General features: G+C 40.5%; 1 protein-coding gene across 5 annotated transcripts in view; it reads right to left on the bottom strand.

The window, feature by feature from the left end:
• Window positions 1-21366, bottom strand: part of gria1a (glutamate receptor, ionotropic, AMPA 1a) — a 105844-nt gene that overhangs the window by 64723 nt on the left and 19755 nt on the right. For all 5 annotated transcript variants that reach the window (XR_014770601.1, XM_084718667.1, XM_084718666.1 and 2 more), the window contains exons 3-4: window positions 15353-15592; window positions 5975-6159 (exon numbers count right to left, since the gene is read on the bottom strand). Coding sequence is in view for 4 of the 5 variants with exons in the window: in XM_084718667.1 (XP_084574793.1) it covers window positions 5975-6159; window positions 15353-15592 (425 nt within the window). In the remaining variant the exon portion in view is untranslated. The remainder of the gene's footprint in view (window positions 1-5974; window positions 6160-15352; window positions 15593-21366) is intronic.

Raw genomic sequence — 21366 nt, 5'->3', positions numbered from 1 at the left:
GTTTAAAAATCAGCAGCTATTAGTTTGAAGGAATAAGAGGAAATAAAAGCCTGAAAGTCTGAGCACACATGTCGTTTCATGTTAAGCATGTTAAGTAATACAGATCATCTTGTTAAGATAGTATTACCGCTAATTTCTGTTAACTGGAACTACCATTATGTGTTAGCTAACAGACTAAGCACTGGATATTTATAAAAAGTTATTCAGCAATTTATTATTATTTATTTATAAAAGGAGCAGCTAGATTTTAGAATTTACTTAAATATTCAAATTATGACATGTATTATGTAAATAAAACAACTCAAGTCGCAGAATATCAAAGCAATATGAGATAAATACGGCCACTGATCATTATCAGTCAATAATCATTCTAACCAGTGAAGTGACCACCCACGCAGCATCAAATACGGGTGGATTTTCCATTTGGCGAGCAAAGTCCAGAGAGCTAAGCTAAAATCAAGACAACGCCCCATTCTTTTCTACATAGGCGCGTTTTAAAAAAAAGTTTATTCTGTTATTGAAAACCTGAACCAACACTGTGACACTGCTTTCAGCGATCAGTGATCTGCCCTAAAATCCTGATCAGAGCACCGATAAAAATGAACAATTATATTAAAATAGGAAATACAACTGCATGTAACTTCATATTCTGTTACACGTCACATATTGCAATCAGTCATCGATTTATGAATCTAATAATATAATATCTAAACAGAAAATATAATACTGGACTGTATCTCCTTCTCTTTCCTCTTCTGTCAATATTGTTCCCCTGAGAGCTCTGATTTGATCTTTGATCAAATATTTAAATAACTAACACTATTCTAGTTCCCTGTACGTCCAACATGGTCTGAAAATATCATCAGATGAAGTGAAGGAAATGAAGTCTGTCAGTGCTTAACTCTGCCACAAGCTCCTCTCCCACGCCTGCGCTCCATCTCTATTCAGCCCGCGCCGCTGTCATTCTCTAACCGCGGGCGTCACAGGTCAGCCGAGCGCCGAGGGTCAGGGCAGAGCCAGAACTGCTTTTTTTTTTTTTTTTTTTTTCCCCACTTCAGCCAAGGAAGTTAGGTTTTTTGGTTTGGTCCGTTTGTTTGGTTTGTTTGTCAGCAGGATTACAGAAAAACCACCGGCCCAATTTTCATGGAAATTGGTGAAGAGGTGTAGAACGGGCCAGAGAGGGAGCCCATTCAATTCTGAAGCAGACCCAAAACCACAAGGCCCTGGCAAAGTGAACTGAATCTGTCGCGTATGTGCAAAACCATCCTAATTAAAGCGAACGGGGTGCCGCGAATAAACATAAATCAAAAGAGCCACGTTAAACATCACTAACATGCAGCAGGTGTGTAAGAAAGAAGCAACACCCGAATCGTCTGCATTTGAAATCACATACTATGCAATACACATCCCAATATATGTACAACTGTTCAACAGACTGAACAGCAGTATGTATCTTTAAGAAATATATTACATCAAGCAAAGTTAAACTTCACTTACATTTAAACTGAAGCATTATTGATATTTTGCCAGAGCTGCCTTGATCAGTGTCCATCATAGTCTGTTATGTTCTTGTTGCCTTCACTACTTCATTGCATTGTGGTATATTTATGAAAGCACATTATCCACTGCTTGCATACTGTAATGTTTCCCCCAGAAATAGTATGAACCGCACAAACAATTGATACTCATATTGTCTAATAAATAGCACGGTGGCATGGACGCAGCCCAAGTCAATCTAATCAAAATAAGCCTCTTTAAGGGTTATATGTGGGCGAGCACAACAAGCGCATAATTGTTATTCGTTTCTTAAAATGCATTGGCTTTAAACCAACAATATATATATGTTCTTCTGCTAAGGGTTTCTCTCACATTAAAATAATAACAAAAGATGCAGTTTAATGACGTTGTGAAGTGGCACATTGACTTTTAAGCAACCACCATAGCTGATAAAAATCTATCTGACATGACTCAGGCAAGAAATCATTTCCATGGATGAGGTAATATTAAAGTTTTTATTCACAACACATTTTTCAGATTTGCATATTAGAGAACACTGAACTGTTGACCCCGGGAGAGTTCTGGACACATTAGACATAATGTCGCCTGACAATTGAACACCATACGATATAAGTTATTGTCCCTGTGGGGAAATTTGTGCTGGACTCAGATGCTGCACACATATAGCTGCCTTTAAAGTACATGAAAAAGAAAAACCTGTCATGCTGGTGGCACTCAAGGCAAACTGTACAGAGCCTGCTGTGCTGTACAGCAAACACATGCGTGTGTCTGTGTGTGTGTGTCATCACAGCATCCTGGGCAGTCACATAAAAGAAGGCAGAGTGGGCTGCACTTATTCAGAGCCGTCCAATGAATAGCCTTTGCACGGTGGATAAGAGTCTGTTCAGGCACTATGCATGACCTCACACATTTCTCACTCCTCTTCCTCTCTGTGAGTGTTCTCCCTCGTGTATACTTCAGGGAGCGTACTCGTTTGTTTGTGCGTTGTGTGTGTGCGTGGGGAGGGGTCTAATGACGCCGTAGGTCATAACAGAAGGTGGCATTTGTTATTAATGGTGACCCCAGCACAAGGCGGGCCCCGCGGCCGAGCCCCGGGCAAGGAAAAACCAGAGGGAAGGAGGAGAGGCGCGCACCAGCGCTGACACCAATACGCCCGACACCGGGGGGAAAAAACACACATTACTGCCACAGCGGACCGTCAAATGGAAATGTTTTGGATGTGAGCAGCGTTTTAATTATACATGCACATTTGAAGAGTCACCGAGAGTTCAGCCCCAAGAGAACGGGTCACTTTTTGCCTCTCCGTTGGAAAACACACAGTCTGAAGCGTTTTTGAGGTGGCTCCTCTGTCACGACGAATGTTCTCCGAGGAGACTACATCAACATTCAGCTCATACGAGGAGGAGTCACCCTCAGGATACTGTCAGTGACATTATCGCACGGGAATCTGTGTACTGTATCAGGTGAATGAGATGAACACGGGAGGGAGTTTAAAGGGCAAAAGGGATGTGTGTGTGTGTGTGTGTGTATGTGTGTGTTGTCTATTGTTTGGGCATACAGGCGGGGCATTGTGGAGGCAGGGAGCAGATGTGGGTGATTGATGGCGGCCGTCTGAATGGAGAACTTCTCAGCTCCTGTAAACTGGTGAGAACTGATGCAATAACCTTAACTGAAGACACCAGGCCATCAATAACATTCACACAGAGCAGCCGCCATGGCCTACACATACAGATGGGGACCGTGTGTGTGTGTGTGTGTGTGTGTGTGTGTGTGTGTGTGTCATTAAAGTGCTTGTGTGTCTTTTTTCTCCCCTTTTAAACAGCAATGTACTGAAAAAGAAAAAACTGACGTGACAGAAGACTAATAAATCATACAAGTGACATTAATAAGCAGAACAATGCAACAACAATTGCCTGCATGGATAAAATGTTTCCAGGTGTGTGTATATGTGTAGATGTCAATAACTGACCGCCCACCTTAGTTACTGTTGCTATGTCTGTCAAGATTTCCGTTCTCCCGTGGCAGACATGCAGCGTACAAGACCTTTTTCCATGGCACGCACTTCGACTCGTCATAGCAGGAAAAGCACAGGTGACACAAATGTTATTAACGATGGCTCGGTTCCATTAAGCGTTTCAGTCAGCCGGCGTGCACAACGCTGGCTCATTTAAATGGAACGCACTCATTTTTAATGTCACCTGTGTTATTCCTGCTATAACGTGCCAAAAAGCCTGTTGTGAAAAAAGGTCTAAAACCAGCAGCTTCACCACTCAATGTTTTTTTTTTTTATTTGGTTAATTTTTCAAATAATAGATACTCTGGGATTGGGACCGAGTAAATAAATACAGGGTTCTCATTTCTGGCTGGTGACCAACAATTTTTCTGGCTGAAAAAAACAACTGTCATTATCAAATTTTATTTTGACTTTTTGGTGTTTCCAGCTGACTCGTTTTACAGCCGGGGTGGGCAGTTTGTTTTCAGAAGCCTGAGAGAAAACTAGACTTCTGCTCCTCCTCTTGACTCCTCTTGGTTAGAGAATCGCCCGTGAAGGGAGGCTTTGGTCAACCACAGGTCGGAAACACAGTTGATTGTTGAGTCTCATTCTAAAAACATCAATATTTGTCGACCTGGGAGTGAGTCTCAATGATCACCTATCGTCCTCCAGAATCACTTACTGCGCCTTTAAGCAGGAAACCTATATGAGGTCTTATGCTGCCTTCAATTGGTGTCGTGTTTGCTGAGTTCACAAAAAACTACCATATGAATGACCTCCTCTTGTGGGATTCACCACCTTGGAAGTGGAACTTTTCTGAAACCTCAGGGTTCATGAGTTGTGATGTATTTGCTGACTTTTTCAGAAATGGTAGAGGCCACAGACATTCATAGTTGTACCGAGCTGTTCTTCATAATTTTCATACATCTGAGGAAAATGTTGATATTATGTAAATATAGCATTATGTTACCCAATGGCTAGTTTGCTAAATTGTTAGCCTTAGTGGCTTCTAGACGCAAACAATTTTAGTTTCATTTTATTAGAGTTGCATTAAAATGTCTAAAAATACTACATATATATTATATATTTTGTTAAGTTGTGTACTTCTATTATCCCAAATATTTCCCCCGGTCAAACCCAGACAAATCCATAACTCATTCAAGGTGATGATGCGTTTTCCACCGGCCATTAGTTGCTATAACTTTCAAGAAAACATGGGATACATCAGAGAGTGAGGAAGGAAGTCAGCATACATAACTTAACGCAATGTGAATAAAACTTAAATACTTGAACAAGTTTTCTGCCTGAGACATGCCAGATAGAGTTTGGTCAGCTATGGTGGTTGTTTAACAATGAATACATCAACTGCAATGATCCCATGCCACTCCAAGATGACATTAGACCACATCTGTTGTTATTGTTTTAATGTGAGAGAGACCCTGAGTGGCAGAATTTATGTATTGTGTGTTTAAAGACTGAGGTTAAATCTTCATGTCGCAGGCAAAAAGCTGACATCATTTCCAGCTGATGATCCGTGTAAAAATGTGGAAACAACTTGCTAGCAGGAAAGAGTTCCTAACATTACATTTAACTCTAATAGCATCCATCACCAGTCATGAACTTGGCTTCTTTATTTTAACTGAACTTGTAAAGCCAAACACTACTAATGTTTGCAACAGAAATGCTTCTTTGGCTTCCTTACTGTGGGTAGGAAGCTAGTTAGCCAGACATGCTGATGATTGCAACTACAGTAAGAGCAGACAAACACTGTTTTCTTACATTTTGTGGTTGTGAAAAGGCTGCAATAAAGACACCACTATCCAGACTATGTAAATGCTGAGTACAACTCTTACTGCAGCCCCCACATACACCACTTCAACAGCTGGTGAAATCTAAAGCTTGGCTTGCCGTGCTTAGTTACGGTTGATTGGATAATCTCTGTTAGGTTAAGCAATCAGTCGGTTGTGACGCACAGATCCTTTCCCCTTCAACGGTCCAGAGGTGAGTAAGTGATGATCCTATCATAGAGGAACTGCCGACCCAAATGCCAATGCTGGATTATTTATCTCTGCTGTCCTTGATGCTCCAGGAGACTGAACACCCCAGCAGACCACCAACCAACCCCCACGTTCCCTTCTTATATCTTTGTCGCTGCCTCTCCCCTTTGTTCATCTGATTAAAACACGCACAACCTTGGTCTGAAGTGTGTTTTTGAACATATTTTTCTGAAGAAGCCCTTTAAACTGAACATCCAGGATAAACACTCAGCTTATAAAAAGCTTGATTTGAGTCCAAAAGGTAAATTTACTGATTATGTAAAATTCCTTCTCGGAGCTAATGCATAACATACAGCGCGGTTTTATTTTGATATGAGGTTGCAGGCTTTAAGCTGAGATTGCATTACATATTGCAACATAATTACATAATCCCCTATCACCGCAAAAACAGAGAAAAGCTCTTTACCTTTTTCAGGATGCCAGTGAGCCTCTCGGTCTCGCAGTCGATGATAATCTGGCCCTCCTTCCTCTTGTCCAAATCCTGGAACACTTTCAGGAAAGAGGCCTCCGTCATGGTCTCCACATTGACCGAGGTCACCAGCCAGTTCCTCTCCGCCGCCGTGTCCAGAACCTTCTGCAGCACTGACAGGCCTAGACAGAAGAGTGGAGGAAGGAAAAACTATCAGGATTGTGGGTACTGCAGAGAGCGGGGCTACACAAAAGCTTGACATATTATCAGAATCGCAGGCGGCCAAGTGCAATATCCAAATTGCTGACCTTGCCTACAAATCTTGTTCTCTAGATGTAAGAAAACATGTTTGTTTGGGACAAACCCCAACACATGACACATCCAGGGTTTCTCCTGCCTGTCTGTCTCAAAGGTGGGCCGCCTTTGTAGCTTTGGCTGACACCTTTTTTGAAAATTCCAACAAAAACACAGACATAAAGCCCTTTAATTTGCCAAAATAATTGTGGCTTTTATCAGCAAGTCCTTTGATGCACTTACACCAGGCCTGTGAACGTTACACGTGTCACTCACGCAGGGGATTGAAGCACTCAGAATTTCTGCCATTCGTCGTGAAGCAAATGAATGCATTTGTGATGAAAGATAAGTTAGCTTAGGTTACAAAAGCAAACAGAGCTGGATATCTAACCTCAGTGGTCACATCTTGAACACCGGTACTTAACAGATGATTTAAAAACATGTATGCGCGTCAGTCCGGATATTCTACCCGATTAACAAGCCAAAAGCTGTTCAAACCTCTGTGCTTGTATCCTACTCTGAGTACTTTGTCAGATTAAAAAGTTTATGAAGGAGATCCAACAGTAATAAGCCCTGAATCATTACTGTACAAGACGTCTCCTTTCCATCCTGTCCCAACCTGATCAGAAGCACTAAACGCTGGATAAACTTATGTCAGTTGTGGGGAGCATCAATAAATTACCATTTGAATGACACAAAATCAATTTTCTTTTCAATACGCTTGCGTTGACATGACTATATTTGTGAAAATTGTGATTAAAAAATCAGACTAAGTTGATTTCATGTAGCACACTACTAATGTGTAATTAATTTAATTTACATCAGTTTTTAAATTGGAAAATAATTGCTGTTTTTCTGATAGCTTCCATGTCTTGTTGCCCTGGTGATGCAGCAGCTTTGAGTCCAAAACTCAAGGCTCTGTGCCTTTTTTTGTCCCTTTTCTCGCCTGTTTCTTTGTCTGCCCTCAAGTTGCTGAGCAAAAAGTGAAATTGTTTTTTTCACTTAAGTGCAAGGCGCTCTAAAGGTGCAGGGAAAACACATGACATCATCATGGTTTTTTGAGGGGTGAAAATGAAAATTGTGATGCAAAATCTTGAATCACTTTGCAATGGTCAAAATATGCAATATGATTTTTTTTTCTCCATATACAACCCTACAAAAGTAAAAACTTTCACTGTGTGGACATTTATAAAGTTCTGCAAAGATGTCAAAGATGAATCAAGTGAAGAAGTTAGAAGGTAATCCATTGAAGGTGATCCATAAGTGTCTATATTTTATTAGGCAGCATGAGACATAAATGATGTGCAGGCTAATCTTATCCTGTGTGCAGTTACATTATGAGCTGAGAGATAAATTAAAACAACTTGAGAACAAAACAGAAGCTGTGAAGAAAACCAAACTGCTCTTGATAAGATTATCCATCAGAATCTCCCCTGTAGCTTCGGTGATAAAGTGCAACGAGCGGGACAGTCCATTAAGCACACTGACACGTACAGGTGTGCTATTCCAGCTCGTACAGCGCCGGGCTAAATAATCACCACTTTCACACTAACAAATAATCAGGCCGTGCATCATCGCGGACGACACAGTCACAGCCAGCTTTACGTCCTCCGAGCAACAATTACAGGTGGCGCTACTCAATTACGCTGTCACCGGTGCGCTGCTGAGACTCTTGAGCATCATACGAAAAGAAGGCAGGGCGGCCAATGAGCTAAGGGCTCGTGCTAAGACAGGAAATAAAAGGCGATTAGAGAACACATTGATCTTGAGCTCTGATTTACAATCTGACTCACTGTTGTACTCCTTTGCTGCTGGCAGTAGACCAATCAGATTCCTCTCGAGCTGGCAGCCACAGTCATTCCACAGAGTAAATAAAGTAATTTCACCCGCAGCAGACTGGCAGCCATTACCCAAATGAATTATAGCAATTACAAAATTTAGAAATGTAAACTAATACACGATGTAGCCGTATTTGTTTTTCTTCCGTTAAGCTGGCAAACACCGTCAAAGCCACCGCGGGCCGATACACGATGTGCTCTGCATATCCTCCACGCTTGTTTGTTCATGTTCATACGGGCGTTTTATACACACTGAGCAAATGTACAAATGGCTTATCCACAACAGCAACAACGACAATGCAGACCCTGTCAAAAGAAGGATGAGGAATGCAGTGACAAGCCTCTGAAGGATGATTGCCTGGCCTTATTACAATGCACAGCAGCTGCTCTCCGGGCGATTCATGCTGCCTATTTGACACCAGGTCATTAAGAAACAGAAAGATGGATGGTGCTTCACCTCCACATATGACCACAATACAGCCTGCACATATAAATAAATTAGACACAGAGCAAAAAATGATAAGGTTTGTACGGCATTGTTGGAAAGGTGCACGGGGACATCTCTTTCCATTCATTCATGAGTGAATAATTGTAGTCCCTGGTGCTGACAGATTTAACAGGAACTGTGAAACTGATGATAGGGATGGGAACGCAGGAGGCAGTTAATCGTGGCCGTGAATAAGGCCAGCGGGTCCTGAGCAGAACGGACAACTGTCTTTGAATGGAGTGGAGTCCTGGCGTCAGTGGAGGTTTCAGCACCACGGACAGCGCCGTGCAATAAAACGTGACCCAGGAGTTTGAACTGAAGCTTTCACCTCTTTTTATCTTTTCATTCTTTTGTTCCCTCTGTTTTAAAGTCCACGTGAAAGCAATTATAAATATGTGTTCTGAGTTTGTCACGCCGCAGAAAAATGTGTTATTAACCACCCAGACAAATTTAAATGATTGAAAGTATATAAAATCAGGCTTCAAAATGGTGGAAGAAATAAGCAGTTTTCTGCTGGGGGTGTGTCCACTACGCTGTCTTAGGATTCTCACAGGTTTTACAAAGTTAAATTAAAGACTTTTCTAGGATTTTCAACGTGCATTTTCATTTTCATTTTCCTTACAGCACCTTATTTAACTTCTTTATCACATTAAAGAAGAAATCTGCAATATATTTACTGCAATGAATCATAAAATGACCACGATATGTCATCAGAGATACCAAGTTGAAATATTTGCTTCTCTGACAACAACGCTACAGCCACGCTGTCGTCCTTTCAAATCTGTATTCTGACTCATAACTTGTGTTTTTGTTTGCCAGTTTCAACTTAATTAGAATTCAAATTAATTCTGAACGTTCACTGAATGAGGAAGTGTCTGTTTATGAGTCGTAACAAAACGATTATAATCTTTTAGAAGTAATAGATGTTTATAAGAGTCTGGCAGCCACTGAGCTAATGACCAAGCTCCAACTCCAGAGTGTGGATTGTCAGAGCAGTAGGTTTTTTTGGACGTGCAGCTGTTGCATATTGCTCCTTTAAACCAGAGGTTGTTGTGCTATAAGCAACCAAAATTATGTTTTGTTATTTAATTCAATTTCAATAAAATCTATTTTTTTCTTTTTAATTTTTCATTTTCAAGCCAGCAGTCATTGAAGCAGCCACCTCGCGGCATGTTGTCGTCTGTCAGAATCCCACTCACTGTTCCATCAGAGGGCACTGATCAAAACAGACCGACAGATCACACTAAGCGTAGGCACACATGCATGTGAGGCAAGTGAGGCTCGAGTGGAGTCATCTTCAATTTGTGCGAAAGTTAAAAGCAGTTAGGCTCTCTGTCTCTGTCTTATTTCATTCTCAGTTATTTATTCTGAAAGTAATGCATATACAATTTTAAGCAATTCCAAGCACGTTATCTAAAATCCAAACACTTTCAAAACCTTGAAACAAACACTTTATTGAAGTTGTACAGACGTGTGTTTGAGCCACCAGAGCAAGAATCCAGTTCAGAGTCCAACCCAACTCGTTCCTTTCAATCTGCAGCAGGATGGTATTTTTTTCTTCAGCGTTGGGTTGCTGGAACTGAAGTGAGCAGTAACTGCTGGGCAGATTTGGACCAAAAAAGTCGCTAAAGTTTTTTTGTAACCGATGGGGAGGGTTGTTCATGAGTTGGCTCGCTTCTGTCAGGCGAAGAAAATGAACCAGGTTACTTAAAAGGAATGGTCTTCTAATCACTAGCACTGCTAATGCTAAATGCTGATGTGCTCTAGCTTATATAGTAAGTGGGTGGAGGAGAAAAATTGATTCACACAATATTATGATTCTGGTTGCCGAATCTTATACATATATATTAGTCTTGTAGCAGACCTGCAGTCCTGACCCACCATCAGTTAGAACAATTTTATTGTTATAATTATAGTGGGGCTGTGATGACAACCTCATTACCGCAGTACTGCGGTCACATGATGGCTACTATTGGGTTGAGCTCATTACTCGCATCACAGCAATTTTACTTTGAAGAGTCGATCTCACGTTGAGATCAGTGCATCAATCTATTAATACACACGAGTCAGGAACACAACCTCTGATTGGTCAACAGACTCAACCCAAGACATCTTGTGATTGCCCATGGGCAGCTAACAACATGCTAACAACAACAACAACAACAACCGTTTTTAACATGGAAAAACTGATAAATAACTACAAAGACATTCAGTGTTGGATGATTTTACCATGTTTCCAAGAAGGCACAGCACTTCAAGGCTGGATTACAAAGCTTATGAGAGGGATACGACTGCACAAGAGCCGAAGTTGTAAACATACGACACTAGCATTAGGATTAGCTTAATGTTTGCCTTTTCTGCCTGGCTAACTTCAGGGCTAACGCCGTCACTGTTTCAGCAGCTGGGAAACAACAGATCAGACATTTTTAATCTTGAGAAGCTGCAACCTTTATTAACTGACACACTGTAACCTGAACTGTACATTTACTGCCAGATCGACAACTGAGCGTTAAGTTCAAGTTCCTCCTCCGCTATGAGCAGCATCGTCACTCGCCTGCTGCTTGCTCACCCTCACTTGCACACCGAAAAGGAGCTACGCTATTGACAGCATGGTTCAATAAAACAAAAATAGTTGCAGGAAACTGCCATCCTGTGGTTATATGTCTTTTTGCATTTTTAGCTATTATTTTATGTATAATGTGTTTAAAAGAAAATCTCTGAATTTCCTTCACACAGACTTTAATTATCTTATTTCTTTCTCCGTGTCATTATGTGTTTATTTATTTGTTAATCTTGCTCTGCATTATGTACACTATGTTCCAGCACTTCAGCATACAGCTGGGTGGCAGTCAACAGGGGCTAAAATTAGTGCTTGAATCTTATTAACGCTTAATGTTGTGAATGTTCTTTCTGTAATATATTACAGAGAGAGACCTGGAGTCGAGTTTCCCTAAATGATATCACTGTGGCTGAGCATTTTATCTTTTCATATATTTTATGTATTCATTCCTTCCCTGCTTTCTTCCATTCTTTTCTGCCTCACTCTGTTTATGCTGAATATCCTCTTGCCTTTTTAAATGTAACTATATGGCTGATGCACCCCTATAAATCAGAGCCAGCCTGACAGGGAGGCTCGTGGGACCAGCCAAGGTAAAAATGGTCCTCCAAAGGCATCCTGGAAGAGAATAACATCATAATGGAATCTGGCTGTCATAAGCGCCCTTCTGGCCAGAGGCAATACATGGAGATCTGGGCACCAGGCAATTGAGAGTGGAGAAAATGACACTTTGGGGAAACCATTTCCTGAATATTGTTTATGATGGGTTTAATGGGCTATCAAATTTGTTTTCCCGGTCCTGGCTTTTGAAAATAAAAACGAGAGGCACTTTTATTAGTGGGTGCGACACGATAGGACAGCAAGACAGATGCTGATAGCAAAAAAGGGGAGAAAATATTAAAGCTCCTGAGACGCTGATGAAAATGAAAATGCATATGGTGTATTTGTATGTCTTTTTCCACTTCAAGGGGAATTGGCAGTTCCTTAAAAAGTCTGAAATACATCCATGTGAATGTTAGGCCCTACAATGTCTTAAAATCTGATTGAAGTCATGAATTTAACATAATTTTCCTTAACTTCACTTTTGCTTTTAAGTGTGTTTTGTGAGAAAAAAAATTATTTGGAAATACTGTGACAAAATTATAGAACACAACCAACAAAGAATCAATAAGAACTAATGTAAACTATACTTTTTTGTCAAATTCCAAGCACAACAAATGAAAAACCTCAAGTTAAATACATAATAGATTTATCATTTCTGCAATGGAAGGCCCTTATCAGACAAAGACTGGAGGAGCCGTCATTATGGCAAAAAGTTGTCTCTCAAAAGTGGCAATTTTTTGGTTCAGTATTACGTATAATGTTTCTGTCTCTACATTAGCCTAATGAGCGTTAAAAAAATCTGTCAATTAAGGCTGACTTATAAAAACTCTAAATTAACGCAGGTCCATAAATACATCAGAAAACGTACTGCAACAGGTTTGGGTCCACTCGTTAATTCGGCCTTACCTATAATTAAGAAAACAACGCTTCAACGAAATTTCAGATTTCATTATTAGCCTTATTAGCTAATAGCATTAATGTCAGTCAGTTCATAAAGCAAATTAACTCTTTACTTGTTTAGGCTCTTACTTGGACAGCATCACTGGTTAATTTGGTGCTGAGAAGAGATGAATATTGAACAAACAACAGCTGTTAAATCGCATAAATAATGGTCTTAAAAAGATCTTAAATCTAACTTGTCGAAACTTGCAGATACCCTGACTTTACATGATGAATTAAAACACTGGAAAAATCAGAAATCTAATTTCATTATCAGAGCCAATAAATTAATAATAATGGGAAATTTTGTGTTATCATTTATTATTCTGATAATTAAATTATAGTTACAATGATAAATATCAGCTTTAATAATATCTGATCTGATAGATTAAGTCAAAACATTTAATTTGAGGTAAAATGCTCTATAAAAGCCAAAGTATGTGTAAAGTTTTTTGATTAACTTTACTAAAAAAAATTAAATGAACATCTGAAGAGTCAGTTCACTGTTCATTGTTCTTGTTGTAACAGTTAGATTTGGTTCAGTCAGAGCTGTGAAATATTATATCATCCATCTTCGCTCACTACATCTTAGCTTCTCTCTCCCTCAGGTGTGCATTAAGCACAGGTTATATGAACTCCTTTTTAAAATGCAAAATTGTGAAATTATCGGTTATCTTTTTGGCCACAAGAAGCAGGTAATTATTCATTATCAGTATCGTCTAAAACAAAAAACTTTTCACGCATCCCGAAATCTAATAGAAATATATTAGACTAGAAATTAGAGAACTTTTGGCCTTTTATTAGCCAATGTTGTGTGAGGTGTTTTTAAAAGAGAGTAAGATAAGGATGAGATAAAATATTTGGAGGAAGCGCACACACACACAGCAGACAAAGTCCTCACAACTGAATGTGATTTTTCTTAAAGGCTTAAAATAACCCCGTAGGAAGGGTGACTACAGCGTAGTATCCAGGCAACAGAGGACTACTGATATGGATTCCACTGGCTCCATCCCACCCCTCAATCACGCACAGGGGTCACCCTGCACACACACACACACACACACACACACACACACACACACACACACACACACACACACAGTTGTGGATGAATAAGGGATCACAGAAGATGAAAAAAATCTGTGAGACGTTTGTGGCGCTATGGCCATCATGCATCAATAGGACTTGAGACCACTGTGAAATCTCCCCTGTCACTGCTCAATAGTGAGCTCCGCAGAGTGACATGATGGCATCTGTCTTTTAAAGCTGACTTAAGCCTGTTTTACGTCTCTCACACAAGTCAAAAACACGAGCAGATAAAAGTTGCAGTAAGCCCTCATGCTGTGTGCAGGCAAATTTGCATGTGCCAAGATCACACATATATTTTACATAAAGTGTTGTGCTTTTTTGGCACACTCATACACACACACACACACACACACACACACAAAATACACCCTTCATAGTCATGCTCCAAAACCCACAACACCTGGGACAGATGGCACGGTATTATGGGAGGGGTATAGCTGATTGGCTAGAGAGGAGAGGAAGAGGAGGAAGCAGGAGGCTGACAGGTGCGCTGCTTTATTTCTGCCTGCCTCTGCAAGAGTGCTATTAAGATGTTCGAATTGAACGCTACAGCGCTTTCTGTGTTGTTTTTGTGTTTCTTTCTTCTTTTGGCAGGCCTACCGACAAAAGGGACAGTCGCAACACGGGTTACTGCTGAGGACAGCTCAATGAAAAGCTTAATCTTTTGTTCTATTGTCTCATTTATCTGCTAGTCGGTGCAGGTCAGTGTTTCTTTTCTGTGTTCTCTGCTTGTACAAAGACGGCGGTCTAAAATAAATGCTCTGATGGCTGCTCATCGCTGCACAATGGCTACGATTGACCCCGTTGCTGTCGCCATGGCAATAAGAAGACAGCTAATCATGGCTGGTTTAACGACTGGTTCTGCCTCTGACTGTCGTCATGTGCATGTAGTCGACTGCTTATTAAAAGATAACCAATGGTGAAACTTTAAATGTGGTAATTAAAGGCAGATGACAATTCTTTTAAAGGGATATTTCAAATTATTTAATGCAGGGTTAAGATAAGCAATGTACAGCTATGGACAGAGCCAGCAACAAAATTTTAGCTGCTTAAAAAAGGTCCCCTGCAAAGATTAATATCAGTTCAAGTGTCTGCTATTTTTTGAATATTTTCACCGCTTTACTTCGCCATCAGACAGCCTTTTCTGACAGGAAACCGCCGTAAGATAAACCAAATATCGCTTTTTTCCAAAGCAGCCAAAACTCCATTGGTGAAATCAGTAATTTTACCTCGCAGAACACAGGAGTTGTTGGCCTACCGCTGCCCGATCAATTAGCTTATTTGTGGTATTGTGTTACCTTGGTGTTTTTAAAGGATAGTTTGAATTCACCAAAGTCACACAATAAAACAAACTATCTAATTGATTGAGGTGGTGGCAGACCAGCAGCTCCTGTGCTTCGCAAGGTAAAATTGCCAGTTTCACCCATGGAGTTTGGTTGGTCTGGAGAGAGCAAGAGAGCAAGTGAAAACATATGAAAATATTTGAAATATGAAATATTTTAGAGAATAATAATAAAGTCTTTATAGAGTGATGAGGCACAGCTTAAATGATTATAGGTGTTTCCTACCCGAGTCAGAACTGTACATGTAGACAAACTTGGTCCATCCATAGTGGTCGATCACTCCCACCAGAGCGTCCTGGAGCTCGGGCCTCAGCTGGATGACAAACTGGTTGGCCGTCTCGATGGGGAAAGACGGGGTGACGAAGCAGACGTGCAGCGCTCCGCAGAAGGACATGAGCATGTTGACTGTCTTCCTGTCATACAGCCCAATGATGGCATACACACCCTTGGAGAACTGGGAGCAAACTGTCAGAAAGAGAGAAAAGAGGGGGGGGAAAGGGAGAGGAGACATGGAGAAAGTTAGTCTCTGGACTAATTAGAGGGTTGTTGAATATTTGCATTTGACTGGGAAAAACTCCTGTAGAACTGAAAGTAAAGGCCGGAGCAGTTAAAATGAGCCAAAATGAAACGATTACAACCTCTTCACATGAAGTTTGAACTTGCTACTTTCATGCACACAAAATTTTTATTACAAGAAACAAGGGCTGCACAAAATAATCTTAATATGATAGTTTTATCAAATTGTGCAGCCCTACAGGAAACTACGCAATATAAAAATAACTGCCATATTTTTAACACAGCAAAATTTAACTTTCATACAACAGAATTAAACTCACTTTAATGCAATAAAATTTTAATTGTCGGCACTGTCTTGTTTCTCATTGTTACATGACCTACATTTTACAAGGCTTGTAATGACTGTATTATAAATTAATATCAACTATAAATTCTGCTCTATGGATTGCCTTATGTAGGAGAGACAAACATTATTTAAATTAAAGTTAAAATGATTTCTGGACAGTCGATTCTGGCCTCCCCGATGTGAAGATCTGCTTTTCCCCATTGTATATGCTAGCATACTGAATATTTTTGAGTTTTTGGACGTTTAGTCAAACAGTAAGAATCTATTTGTAGACATCCCCTTGGGCTTTGGGAAATTATGATGTTCAATTTCACCATTTTCAACTAATCAATGAATAAAGAAAAAAATCATCATATGAATCAATAATGGAAATAGTCGGTCTGAAGGGAGGCAAATTGAATTCTTGATAGTGCTTAAGTTTTTATTATGCTGTCACCTAAACACCCACATGTATAAAATATCTGTCATTAGTCACAATTCGTTAGCCCTTTCAAATTAAAAGCCCAAGTCATCACACAGGGTTTGGATCTTCAGCAGCTGCTACTCTGTGGCAGGTTTAAACCAAGCTGCCCAGTTTGTCCATCTGTGTCCCACCAGCTTATAGATTTCCTCATGCAGGAGATGTGAAGATTTTCTTTTTCCCATTATACATTATAGTCAATTTAATATTTTTTTTATTTTGGGACATTAGGTCAAACAAAAAAAGCTATTTGCAGACATTCCCTTAGGCTCTTTGAAATTACAATGCTTGATGTTTGGTACTTTGTAGACCAAAAAACTAATCAAGAAAAAAAAAAATCATCATATGAATGAATCAATGAAGGAAAACGTTGTTATCTGAGCAGCAAAACTGACCTGAATTAAGCAAAATTGAATTTTAGATAGTGTGAAAGTTTTCATCATGCATTTTTATTGTCGTCTATCATCTAAACATAACAACAAAGTGTATATTATGATATATTGTGATGTTAAAAAATGGAAAAGAATCTGAAAAGACAGAGAGGAGATATATGTCAGGCACAATTTGTTAGCCCTTTCAAATTAAAAGCCTGAGTCATTGCACAGTGCCTTTGAAAACAACTCCAGGAGCCTTCATTCATGAAGCTACTCTGTGGCATTTGTATGCAATGTCCCACCAGCCTATAGATTTTCTCATGTAGGAGAGACAAAGATGTATTGAATTAAAGCTAATGATTAGTCAAACAATCGATGAGGCTGTCTCTCACCTTACAGTCAATTGAATATTTCTGATTTTTGAACATTTGGTTCAACAAAACAGCTATCCCCTTGGGGTCTGGGAAATTACTTGTATGATTTCATTGATGAGTTCACTTATGTTGCGACGCTGCATAGGCCAAAACTAATCAGTGAATCGAGATTAATCAATAACGGAAACGGTCCTTAGTTGCAGGCCTGTACTCAGTTAAATGGAACTGAATTGCGCTTAACTGAAGTCTAAGTCAGGCATTCATCATGATTTTTTGTTGCCCTCTGTCTCTGAAGTTAAAAGACACAAATCTGTCAAGAGAAAGAAAAAGAGATATCTGCCAGAATTCCCTAACCCTTTCAAATTAAAAGCCTGAGCCACCATACAGTGCTTTTGAATTTTCAGTTGAAAACAGCTCCTTTGTCCATTCAGCTATTCTGTGGCACGTTTATGCAGATATGCCCAGTTTGTCCATCTGTGTCTCACCAGTCTGTGTGTTTGTCTTCAGTGTGAGGTGGAGGAGGTGGAGGCAGATTAGGAGTAAAGAGGTTAATCAATGCATCCCCGGGGTTCCATTGACATTTTACTGGCAGCAGGAGGCGGCTTCCATCTCTCATTTGCTTTTCTCCCGCCGTCTCTCCATTCACCCATTGTCTGTCCATCACTCCATCTTCCTACACACCCTCTTAAATCCTAAAATAGCTCATTTACGTCCGCAGTCCACTTTTTGGAAGGTATATCCTCCCCGCGCTTTCAGCACGGCGTGCTATCTTTGCCCTAGCAGGTCTGGCCTGGGCTATTTTCTACCGCGGCGATGGGTGGGCCTTACTTATCTCAGTATTTACCAAACAGATTGAAGTCGCTGCCTGTCCCCGCGCGAGGGCCAACTCGCCGCTAGGAGCAGAGGGAAAGACAGAGAGAGGATGGCCCACACCCAAAACGCCTAACCTGTCACAGACCTGCACCCTCCGGGCAGGCACGTGTGTGTGACGGAGATAGAGGGAGGGCGAGAAAGGGAAAGAGAAATTCGGCGGTATCACATAAAAATACATGTGCACACACATGAATGCACACACACATATGCAGCCTCTAGTGCTCCAAAAGCCTGGTGACTCACCCTACTTAAAGCAAGCCCTGAAATAGACATTTCGAGCCTCGCCACACTGACTCAGTAACAGAACTATCTTTCCTTCATGGTCTGCACACGCTCTCGCTATTAAATCGACACTCTCCCTGCTATTGCTTTTCTCTAGCACACATTATATTTCCCCTTACAATTTTCTAGGACCAATTTCAGCTGTGGCCTCCATGTTCTGCCTGGATAAAAGGTAATGAGAGCTTGTTTGACTTTTTGTGCAGTGTCCCATTACCCTGCCCTACAGCAGGTTACCATGTTTCACTGAATATGAGTCATTTCTCATACCTACAGTATGTCTGTCTGACCAAAAAAAAAAAAAAAAAAAGAAACATGCAGCCATGTGGCACGGACCTCCTGCTCCGAGCTGGCAAACAGAACCATGTGCTCGTCTAATTCGACACGAGCCTGACACAGAACATTAGTGTAGCTCAGCAGTCTCATGTCTCGTTCGGATAGATCGAGGATCAGCACACTCCTAGAAATAAAAGCGCTAACTAGAAGAGGAGGACCCTGTTTTGGTTGAAACCCTTTTAGAGGGTTCTACCCTAAGAGCTAGGGCTGAACAAGTAATCAAAATCTTATAAAAATTGCAATATGGCCTGCTACAATTTTCAAATCAGGGGAGGCCCAATATTTATTAGAGGCAAAATGTGTGAAAATAGCATTTTAAATTAAATATTGTCATGCAGCAGAGATTTCCTGGCCTACAAATCATATTCTACAGACTCAGGATAACAACTTTTTTTTTGGTACAGATCACTTTAATATGTTTTTCAATGAAAATGAGAAGCAGAATGAAAAAGAAAAAAAAAACATTCCTTCTAATATCATATCTCAATTGTCATCAAAGTAATCACAATTAGATATTTTATCAAAATTGCTCAGCCCTACCTAGAACCAAAAATAATGGGTTGTACCACATTTCATTCATCCATTTGGTTCCTTTCTGAGAGGTTCTAGAGAGAACCCTTCTATGATGTAATACTGCCACCCAGAACCCTCTTTAGGAATTCGATCCAGAACCTTTCCACCTTCTAAGAGTGCTAACAAAAACCCATCCAGGGTTTTCCAACCAGAACCCTTTTCTATTCCGAGGGTTTCATCAAGAACCCACAAAAGGTGTTCTAGTGACAGTCCTTTTATAGTCCAAGGGTTTTGTCTAGAACCACCCAAGGTGTCATATAAAGAACCTTTTTATATTTCCAAAGTTTCACCCAACCCAGGTGATCCTACTGAGAACCCCTTTATATTCTAAGGGTTTCTTTAGAGCCCACCCAGGGGATCTAAAAACACATTTTATGGGGGTTTCACCTTTAACCCTCTTGTTCTCTGTGAAGAACCATGTTGTATTCTGCAGATGAGGTGAAAAAAATCATCATCCATCATTTTATGAAATTATATTTGTTTAAATTGAGAAAACATCTCTAACATCTCCACGAACTCTTCTTCCGAAAGGAGTTCTTTACATGAAACAGGTTCTTAATGGAACCCTTAGTCTTACAAAGAACCGCTGAAGAACCCTTTCTAAAAGATTCTTCACACTACTCTTCTGAGTAGAACCTCAGGAAGAACCCTTTTGGAACCTTTATTTCTAAGCCTGCATACTGAGTGTGTTTATGTACGCGAGCGGCTTGTTAGCGCCGCTCCACATGTGTAACGACATTTGTGGCAGGGCTGAGAGACCGAAAGTGATCTCGAAGACCCCGGCAACACCTGTCCACCCTGGCACTCCGTGTCTCCTCGCCACAGTTACAGCTGCCATGGCGGCAGGACTCAGGTTGCCCAGGCAACGGTCTGTTTCTCTGGCAGGGATTACAGTAGCTCAGAGCTGCTAAAGGACTTTTGGAAGATGAAGTGGGAATTGTGAGTGTTTGGACATTTTGTCATAATTAGTTTTCCCCTCAAGGAATCAGCAAATTTGCAAAACTGACTTGGCTTTGCAGAATCCTCAGATAATTTCTGAAATAATGGGCGATTTGCAGCACATTTTCCACTGCACCACATTTTTTATTTACACTCAAAACAAACCATAATCATTTTCCAAAAGTCAACAAAATTCTTCGGTGCGTGCATACAGATGATGCAGGAGAGCTCACTGGAACCGTCTCCTGCTGACTTCACATTTTCGCCCTTTTTCGAAACTTTTCCTATGAATGAACAACAAGTTGATTTGCATCTCGTTCGGCCAGAGAGTCCTGGGCCGCGGGAAAAGAGAAGAAAACTCAAATCCTAAAGGGACTGATCCTCGCACAACAGGAGGAGCTGTCAGAAACAACTCACGCTGCTACTGTCTTCCCTGTTCTCTGTTTCCTGTGCCCCGCAGCTGTTCCTCTGCTTAGCATGAGCCAAATATCAAATGACAGACGTGTCTGCGCCGGCTGCACAAAGAGGGCGTGTTTGTGACAGTTGTTCCTGAATCTGAAGTTGTGGATGATGGGAGGGCTTCTAGGGGTTGATAGGCAACGCTGCATCCTTCATATTACCCATGAATGTTTATAGCCCAGTACACCGTTACAGAAATGTCAGTGGGTAATCTTAAAAATAGTCAGTTTGACTTGATGACTACATTGATAATGAAGCTGTAAAAAATAACAGAACTGTGCTATCTTAAAATAATCAGTGGATTTTAAAAACTTATGTGAGGGCAGTGTAAACGTTGTCAGTGATAATTTTGACTGTAAGTATTTGTTGACATCCTTTAATTTCACGATAAAACTGTGACGGCAAAGCAAGTGAAATAAACACTGATGACAAAATTTACAACAAAAACTCTGTCCATTATCCACTGACGAGTAAAGACAAGATCACAGTAATCGGCCATCTTGAATCATTAAGAGGTCCGGCTTAAAAAGCCGAATGAAAACATTAGCTGCTGCGGCATGTCAAGGAGAAAGAAAAGAGAAGAGAGAGGAGAGAAGATTTTTTTAGATTTTTTTCTCTTCTATTCAAACTGAAAGAAAGACTGTAAAGAGTGTGTCCTTCCCAACGAGGATGGAGCATCTTATGCAGAAAAAAAAACCAGAACCATTTTC

Source organism: Lutjanus erythropterus, chromosome 5 (assembly GCF_056507025.1).
Source record: "Lutjanus erythropterus isolate fLutEry1 chromosome 5, fLutEry1.hap2, whole genome shotgun sequence".
Classification (NCBI taxonomy): Eukaryota; Metazoa; Chordata; class Actinopteri; order Lutjaniformes; family Lutjanidae; genus Lutjanus; species Lutjanus erythropterus.
Note: the sequence above shows the minus strand (reverse complement) of the source record. Positions and strands in the feature narration are given on the sequence as shown.